The sequence below is a fragment of the Aplysia californica genome, unplaced genomic scaffold (assembly GCF_000002075.1).
Source record: "Aplysia californica isolate F4 #8 unplaced genomic scaffold, AplCal3.0 scaffold00022, whole genome shotgun sequence".
Classification (NCBI taxonomy): Eukaryota; Metazoa; Mollusca; class Gastropoda; order Aplysiida; family Aplysiidae; genus Aplysia; species Aplysia californica.
Genome location: NW_004797292.1, coordinates 2,237,151 through 2,246,706, shown reverse-complemented (window position 1 = coordinate 2,246,706; position 9,556 = coordinate 2,237,151). Strand labels below are relative to the sequence as shown.

Genomic DNA, 9,556 nt, shown 5'->3' with positions numbered 1-9,556 from the left:
GTGTCCAGCTAAAATTAGACTTACTCGAAATGCTGATATTCAGTTTAAATTGTATTATGTATCATCTGTTCTATGAGCCTTACATCAAAAACTGTGAAGGTTGACTTAAAAAATATTCTCCCCATTTTAGTATACCTTGTGTACTTGTTAATGATAATGTTCACGACTGGGTTTATCGGTGACACTTTCTTTCATTCCCGCTATTTGTTATCAACACTGTTTTGGGGAACTCCTAGACAATGATGCGACATTGAAAGTCTCGAAGCTTGCACATTATGCATTTTGTATTACATGTATCCTTTTTTTATTTTTTTTATTTTTTTTATTTTTTTGTGGAACGACTTAAAACGTTTACGATTAACACTTATGACACCATTTTATCTGATTTGTATTGATTTTCCAGTTCCTGTAACATTTTAGAAAGCCAATGAATCTCCCTATGAGAAAATAAACATTTAAAATACTACAAATCTTTCGCGTGATGTGGTGTGGTCATGGATGTCAATTTTTATTACTTAGAATGCTATTATTCCTTCATAGTCGCCTGTTAGCTGGGCACATCCTAGCCTGGTTGGTGTCAAGCTGGATTACAAAGATGGCGGCCCTATTTCGAATACCCAATTGGGATCTATCACGATCCTACAACAATCTTTATGTGCTAAAAGGCTTCTTCTCTTTTGCGTTCCCCAGCTAGATCTCAGAGGTGTGATGTGCTGACTCTTCAATCTGCAATGCAACTGGTTGTTACGTATTGTGTGACTGCTTTTCCTACTCTGTAGACCCCCTTGCCGTAACGTATAAAGGTAGAAACATTCCGATTTTGAAGGTACTCGAAACGTTTATACACCGACAAGAGTATTTGCATTTTTGGAAGGAATTCATTCTCAAATGTTTCTGTGCTGCCAGCCGAGGCCTACTCTTATCGATCTTAGGTCTACCAATGGACCTTATACGTGCACAACTTGCACACAGAACCTCTGTCTTTTTTCGCCCTTGTCTAAGAAGGCTAGATGACTGTACATGTATAAGGTTAGGGATGTGGCTGAACGGCAGCAGTAAGAAGATGCTATATGTGTATTAAAAAAAAGAGTTAGGAGTTAGTTTTAGTAGAGGTTTTACGGCACTCGCATAAGGTCATATGAGCGCCAGAAGATTAGATGTGTTACAAGAGAGTAACAAACATAAAAAAGAAGAAAGGGAGATAAGTATGATAGATGTTTCATAGGAAAGGAGAAGCAAACCACACCAGAGCACCCGCCAACCACCCACAAAGAGCTAGGAATAAGCAAAAGAGGAGCAGTGGGGGTGGGGGCGTGGATGGCGCGGGGGAAGAATAAGAGAGTACAGAAGAAAGTAGATGGTAGAACAGACATAAAGCACAGGAAAAGGAGTACTAAGGGGAACATCTTAGAACAGAATTAATTAACTCTTTCGCGGCTGACACGTTTCGATCCTTGGGAACAGAGAAGCTAACACTGTACCTCTTGCACCGGGACAGCCCCAGCTCAAACTAAAGACTTGATCGAGACCAATTTTCTTCTAAAAACAAAGAAAATCAGTCAATTTTGTGAAGTACCGAAAAATAGCAAATAGGGGTAGGGAGAGAGAGAGAGAGGGAGGGAAGGAGAGAGAGAGAGAGAGAGTTTTACGGAACAGGTTGTACCAGCATGTATTTAATATATGTCCTGTCTTGTTGTGCGTATGCGTGAGTGTACTTAACCTTTGTAACGTCTTCTGCCATTGTTAACGACCAAGACAAATGTCTCCCTGCGAGATGAATAAAGATTTTTATTGTCATTGTCATTGTCTTGTTGGACAGATTTACGTGTGGCTGGACGCACTGGTCAACTACTTGACAGCGTCGGGCTACCCTCATTGTGATACTTATCACTGGCCACCGGACTGTCAGCTCATTGGGAAAGACATTCTCAGGTAAAGATAAGAGATGAGAGATAAGATTATACTTTATTGTCTGTAGTTGCAAGGTCGAAAAGACTGTGCTTACCTTCTGAGTTATATGCAAACACAAAAATACTGAGGAATCAAATTGGCTTCCACGTGGCGCGGAGCGGTCTACGCTGGTCGGCTCAGGTCAAATTGTTGGGCCCTCGGACGTCACTTCACCGGCAGCTTCGGACCGTCTGCCACTGCTATCTCAACTACTGAGACGGAAGGGAATGTACAGAGTTCCCGCCCTCCCTTTTTACTAAATTCTTCAGTGCCCCCTAGTGTCATGGGGCGGCAACTCTGTTCGGCCCGCTCAGTGCCCCCTAGTGCCATGGGCCCGTAACTCTATCTCACTGTTTGATTACGCTAATAACATTGTACTGGTGGGAAATTTTTTTTTGACTGTACAGAATGGTTAAAAAACACATGTGAGGTGTGCTGACAAAATGAGTCACTTCTCGGAATTAAAAAATGGAGATAATTTTATATCTCTGCCAAATATTGACACAAGGATCAAATTTGTAGATTTTTAACTGATGCCATTTTCTTCAAGTTTAACATGTCTACAATTATTTCCTGCTAATAAATTGAGCATACTCCACCTTTAAATTTGGCTTTTATCTATGTCCATAGGGCTGAAAATCTGAGAAGTAATTTTTTTTGTCAACACGCTGACATAGCAATACATAGAATTTGAATTATATATTACTTTCTTTAAAATTCATTATGAAGAGAGTCATAAAACTGACTATAATACACATATCACATCAGATGCATCTTTCAACCACATGCAGGAATTTATCACAGACCTCTAGAGTTATATAGACATGTTCAAATGATCCGGTGCCTTGCCGACTAGCGTGGGGGATCATGGACCTCCACTTCACTCTGTCTTGCGTTGCAGGGATGGTGTCTGTTGTTCTTGCTGTTCCCAGCCATGTTGTCAACCTGTCCAGTATCTTTTCTCTCTGCCTCAAATAATATATTACATGTAAGAAAAAAATTAACAGCAGTACTCATTCATGTTTATTTCAACTGCAGCAAGTTTGTCCTAATGACTGGTTTATTTATAGATTAGTATGGAGAAGCTGCTGCTGCATTTATGGATTTTCTTTATTTATGTTTCACTGAATCTCTTCAGTTGTGGTTATAGTGATTTACTGTTGCACAAAATCCGTTCTAAAAGCAACCCCACATCCAAATGAATAAAACCTGTACTGTGACATTGCTCGTCTTTGTTCCTCCATGTATGTTTCTGTGTTCAGATTCCACGCTATCTACTGGCCGGCATTCCTTATAGCAGCAGGGATGGAGCCACCACGACGTCTGATCTGCCACTCTCACTGGCTTGTGGACAAAGTAAAGGTGAGTCTCGTAATAAAGGCTGATGGAAACCTCGGCTGAGTTGTTACTTCCAAAGACCTCCATCTTTGATATCAATCCCTTTAAGAAATTATAGGATTGGCTCTGAACAATTTTTTGGGTCTGAACAATTGTTCTCAACAAATCCAGTGCTGCTTGAATTTTTAAAAACAATTTAAAAAGTAATTCAATCCTGTCCGGTGAGCTGCAAAGACAGCTTGCCTCGTAAATTGTCTAAAATATGTTAAGATTGGTGCTGAATATTTATAGCAAAAAGTACTCCAATGGTAAATGTAGGAAATAATGGCTTTTTAAGGCTGATTCATTTGTCCTGGACTAACATTTTTTTTGCTCATTTGGTTATTGCTTTTCAATAACAATGTTGGAGATGAATTTAGCTCACCACATAATGGCTCATAGAGACTTAATGTATTTGGAAACCAATGACTGTGACTGAATTTTGTTACATAAGTATGCCTATTGTTCCAACTCATCATTTTGAAGACAGTGCCACTATAAGCAGTGATATAAAACTACAATGGCACAGAAAAAGGTGCATGCTGGGTGGGAGGGATTTCAGTTTGCAGTGATACATAGAGCGCTTCTTCCATGGCATATTTTGATTAAGTTTTGAACATCTGTCTCCCCCCCCCCCCCCCCTTTTTTTTTTTCAAGATGTCCAAGAGCTTGGGCAATGTGATTGACCCGGTGGAGAAGATAAACCACTTTGGAGTCGATGGATTTCGCTATTTTCTGCTCAAAGAGGGGAGCCTCAATTCTGATGGGGGTAGGTCATTGCCATTTATTATTTGTTTTAGTTGGAGTCTGAATGTTGTGAACTATTTTTATCTGACATGAGTGAAAACGTATGATAAGACGCAAGGGACTTTTTAAACAGATGTTTTGCGGCATGATTGTGGAAGAAAAGCATTTGAATATCTTTGACTTTTGTTTTGCGGATGGAAAGCACAAGCTGAGTGCCAAAAAGTACAACAAATACTATTCCGTACATTATTTGTATTTATCAATAAAAATTTCATTCTTAAAGGTCCATTTACATCTCTTTGGAATAACTTCGGGGGGGTTGAATTGCCTGCTATCTGTAAAGTGAGTGAATCAAGGGTTCCTCTGGTAGACCTTACTTCTTGTTATGATTCATGCTCCCTCTGTATCTGTCTGTCTGTCTGTCTTGGTTTTTCCAGGCTCTAAATGGCCATTATTATTATTATTGTGTGGACGTACTTGTTATTACTCAACAAACCAACAAAACACTCAGTACAATTTCTCATCATAATCAAAGAAAACTTGACCTATCTAACCTAGTGGTTAGGCTACCGGACTCGTAATCGTGAGGTTGCGGGGTCGGAGGTTCCAGCTGCGGGCCTGACGTTGTGTCCTTGAGAAAGGCACTTTACAATGATTTTCCTCACTTCACCCAGGTGGGAATGGGTACCCAGCCACAGACAGCGAAAGATCTTGTCTGTTTGTTAGTGTTTTAGCGCCTATAAATGGCTGCTTGCACTGTATGCTTCCCAGGAAGTTGAGGTTGTTTCAGAATGCTCCCAGGTCTGCTGGGGTAATAGTATAGATTGTGAAGTGCATAGAGCTTACTGTTGAGCCGGGATTTGCGCTGTACAAATGCTATCTATTATTATTATTATTATTATTAAACTTAATGTCTAAGATGACGACACCCTACTTTCCTCAGCGTACAGTGACAGTCGAGTGGCAGAGCGGATCAACTCTGACCTGGCCAACACACTTGGTAACCTTCTAGGTCGCTGTACGGCTCCTACCGTCAACAAAAGGCAGGAGTTGCCTCCCCTGTGTGAAGACGATCTGTTTGAGTTTCTCTCCATTGGAGAGCGGGAAATGTACACTTTACTGTACGAGTTACCAAGTGAGTTGACGTTTTTTTCTCTCTCTCGCTCTCTCTCTCTCTTTTTTTCTCTCTCTCTCTCTTTCTCTCTCTCTCTTTCTCTCTCTCTCTTTCTCTCTCTCTCTTAGTCTCTCTCTCTCTCTCTCTCTCTCTCACACACACTCTCTCTCTCTCTCTCTCTCTCTCTCTCTCTCTCTCTCTCTCTCTGTTGGTTATATCAGCCATTCCTTTTATACCGGTACTTTAGTTTAGTTATTGTTTCGATGTGCTTCATGTTATGGAAACAAGTACCGGAACAGAGTAAGAAAAATGTCAATAGTTCTGTCACTGCTCTACTGACTTTATGAAAAAAGCCTTAAATGTTCACATTTCCCTACACATCTATACATACATGTATTGTTGGTACTTAAAATAGGAAGAAGTAGACTTAGAAATGTTTGTCACGATTCTTTATTGAAAAGATAATGCAAAATATGAATCTAAAATGCATTCATGCATATTTGTAAGTAGCATGTTTTATACTGTAGCTCTGGCCTGCAAATGATGTTTTAGAAACTCCTTGTGGTAGCTGATAGAATATATATTGGACTACGAAGTTCTAGAAGTGAACACTTTTTGTGGTCCTCTTCCCCTACTCATTCCCCGCACACCCTCCTTGCCACTTCATGCTCATGTGCTAAAACCCCGAGTGTAGTTTGTGTCTGGACTGAAACTCTAAGTGTAAATCTTTTACTACAGCCTTCTCATCGTTGTTATGCCTAAAAAATTTCACAGCAATTTCACTTCTCCTTCTGACATGTATGGCAGTAATACCAATAGTAGATGGTAATTTGTTGTGTTTGTTTAGAAAAAAACCCAGCATGATTTGTTCTTTCTTTTAACCCTATCCATACGTCTTGGGGTCATTTTGTACCCCCGGGGTTGTATTCTTCACATTTTAGAGTACTTCTAGTATGAAGATCTCTTTGAAACTTTCAGTATTTCTCAAAAACTCATTTTGACAGACTGCTATGCAAAGCGTACGGATCGGATTAACAAGTAAATTTCCTCTTTGGAAAGTGGTAGCACAGAGTTTCCCATGTCGTATGGATACGATAGTAAAAAACGACGTACGGATAGGGTTAAGACACTGATGTGCAAATCTCTGTATTTGTTGAGTGACTTATTTGTCTGTAATATTTCTGTGTTTTAATGCTGCAGGTCTACTCTTCTGGGCCTGCCGATAACTCAGTTGGTATTTTGGTGCAGATGACCCTGGTTTGAATCCACAGTTTTCAAGACTCTCCCCATGCTTAGCTTTATCCTATCAAATTTGGACTTTTTTCTCCAATGTCTCCATGTTCCTCGAAAGCTTCGTCTAGTCAGAACATTTTGTGACATTCTCCTTCCAGACAGAGTGGACTCCCTGTATGAAGAGTTCCATTTCACCAAGGCCCTGGACCAAATCTTTGGACATTTGCACTGGGCCAACTCTTTGGTTCAGGCTCATGCACCGTGGCAACTTGGCAAATCTGTCGAACCTCGGGATCAGGTACACCTGTCAGTAGTCCTGCACGTTGCTATGGAGACGTTACGAGTCTGTGGAATCCTCCTTCAGCCAGTGATACCGCGATTGGCGGAGAGGTCAGTGGTTTTTAGGAGCAGTTAGATTGCATTATGGTTGTCTAGCTGGATAGTCATTCAATTTTAACACTCTCAATTCTTACTTCTTTAGACCTTAGTAAGTCTAATGTGTCATGACGCAGTGGAATCAAGCGCTTGTCAGTTTTGTGCATATGGAGTTATTGATATCATCTTAAAGGTTATTCATTTGCCTTGATTTCGATTATTTAAAAATCCATTTATCGTGAATAGAAGTTGAGATATTTGCAATTGAAGAAGGTGGGGTTGCGTGCTTTCAGAAGTAAAATTAGCGAGAAAATGGCCGCCAAATTTGGTGACTTCCATAGCTTAAGAGTCCTTGGAAACTGCAAATTTGCATTTGTTATACCTTTAATCAACGTTTTCTCATAAAATCGACACCTAAAAGTGCTTTTGAATCAACATGCAAGGTGTTGAGCCAAAAAACAAAAATTTGACAAAAATGTCCAGACTGGCCGAAAAATACTGATTTCTCAGATTACATTATTTTGACGAGCGCCTGATTTCCCCACGCTGCCTCACATATACTTTTGCCTTGGAGCAGCAGGTTAAGAGACTGATGTAGGAAGAGGAAGCCAGAGATTTGGGACCTTGTTGAGCCAAATTATTTTTCTCATCCATCAAGTATTTCCTGTTGGCTTCGTAATCTATCTATATTATATCTGTGAAAGTTTGTCACTTTGATCGCCTAAAACTTCCCAACCACTTTACTTTCAAATTTGACAAAATTAATGGTGGTTCAGAATCATATAAAGGGTGCTCAGTTTTAATATGGAGTCTGAAGTCACTGTAGCTTAATTTTCAGGTTTTCATTAGTTTCGTTTAGATCTAATCTTGGGTTTGTTCGTCTTCTTAGACGCCATTGTAAACAAGTGAGAGTTCCGTTCACAAACAGTGCATACTGGTTCCACAATGACTTGACGATCGATTCTTTTGAGTCCGTTCATCGAACAGGGTACCCAGCTTGTAATTAATAATGATTAACAGTGTTTGTACAAATCTAGCTCAAATTCCAACACAACAGCAAGCTCCGTGGTGCCAAGTACTTTGCAAGCTTTGTTGTGGCTTACTGAGGAACTTATCGCTCGTGGGTGGTTGGCGGGTGCGCTGGTGTGGTTTGCTCCTTCTGTTCTATCAAACATCTATCATCCTTATCTCTACTCTTTCTTTTTTTGTGTCTGTTACTCTCTTGTAACACCTCTATTCTTCGGCACTTGTATGACCTTATTGTGTTGCAAGTGCTGTAAAACTCTTACTTAAACTAAAAAAACTTATCGCTCCCACCCTGAAATAACATAGGCCCGCCTTGTGTATTGTAGGGAATCCTAGAAGATGGACATTTTAAAGCAGGTAAAGCCCTCTCGATTACTAATCTGTGCTGAAAATTACATAAACTTTTTATGTCCTAGGGAAGGGGGGAGGGGTAAATCCACTATGCTGGGGCCCTTTTTTGGTACAAAATCTAAAAATGGTCATGAAATCACAACAAGTGAACCTATTTTGATAGATCTTCATCTAATGAATGAAATCCCGATAAAAGAGATCTGTTTTTGGTAATTGCCGAAAAGTAATTTGATGTCGAACTCGTCGTTAAGAAATGTGCCCGAGCCGCTGTCAGCAGCTCACCGGCACAGTGGTTTTGACAGCGAGTTGCTGGGAGCGGGCCGGAGATAAAGAGTTGAGCTTAACCACAACAACATCAAAAGCAGTGGACAAGAACTTATTTGTTTCAGTGTTAAAAAACTTGGTGTTTTGTGAATGTGTGTAAACCTTTCTGGCGTTGCAGTCCGTTGAATTTTGAACTAACATTTATGTTGAGGTGCATGAGTGTAATGGGTTGACTTTCAGTTTACAAAATCTTTCAGTTTTCCTTTTACACAAGTCTTTCTATTCATGTTTTGAAAAGAGTCCTATCTTTTAATTTTCTATTTTTCTATGTAACAGGACAATTCTTTTTATTTTACTCAATTTGTTTCATATTCAAGAATGAATGACTTGATGTTTGCTTATTTTTGTTACTAATGTTACAATCCCTTTAATATCTTCAACTTGGTTATTAAAAACAACTATCTGTGATTCTTGTGTAAGCATTACCTTTTGGGATACACGATTCCCTCATGAATAAACTATTGAAGCTATATCTGTCAGTTTGTTAGTGTTTGAGCGCTTAACCAGCTGCTTGCTCTGTATGCTTACCGGGAAGCTGAGAATGTTTCTGATTGTTCTGTGATCTGCTGGGGTAATAATATAGTGTAAAGCGCTTAGAGCGCGCATAGAGCTTGCTTTTGAGTGGGGAAATGTGCTATACAAATGCTATTTATTATTTTTATCTTTATTAATTTGATGCTTTAAACAGAACCATTTTGTTTTTTCTCTCACAACTCCCTCAGACTACTGACCAGGCTCGGAGTGCCCCGTAGTGAACGTGGCTACCAGGATGCACAGACAAAAGCTGTCAGTGGCTTTGGGCAGCTCGGTGAGAAAGTCCTACTGCAAAAGAAAGTGAATGCTCCTTCATAGCACTTCATGCCTGTCTGCTGTTGGGTGTCTGCAGGAACATGTTTCTTTTCTGGTTTTGATTGGATGGCTGCTCATGTTTTTTAAATGTTTTTTTAGTAGAGGTTTTACGGTGCTCGCAACTGCATAAGGTCATATGAGCGCCAGAAGATTAGAGGTGTTACAAGAGAGTAACAAACATAAAAAAGAAGAAGGGGAGATAAGGACGAT

At 39.9% G+C, this 9,556-nt stretch overlaps 1 protein-coding gene across 2 annotated transcripts in view; it reads left to right on the top strand.

The window, feature by feature from the left end:
• LOC101845898 (methionine--tRNA ligase, mitochondrial) overlaps positions 1–9,517 on the top strand; it is an 18,247-nt gene extending 8,730 nt beyond the window's left edge. For both annotated transcript variants that reach the window (XM_005090843.3, XM_005090841.3), the window contains exons 9-14: positions 1,820–1,932; positions 3,213–3,312; positions 3,985–4,096; positions 5,018–5,209; positions 6,580–6,811; positions 9,220–9,517. In XM_005090843.3, coding sequence (XP_005090900.1) covers positions 1,820–1,932; positions 3,213–3,312; positions 3,985–4,096; positions 5,018–5,209; positions 6,580–6,811; positions 9,220–9,349 — 879 coding nt within the window. In that variant the 3' untranslated portion in view covers positions 9,350–9,517. The remainder of the gene's footprint in view (positions 1–1,819; positions 1,933–3,212; positions 3,313–3,984; positions 4,097–5,017; positions 5,210–6,579; positions 6,812–9,219) is intronic.
• Positions 9,518–9,556: the final 39 nt, after the last annotated feature.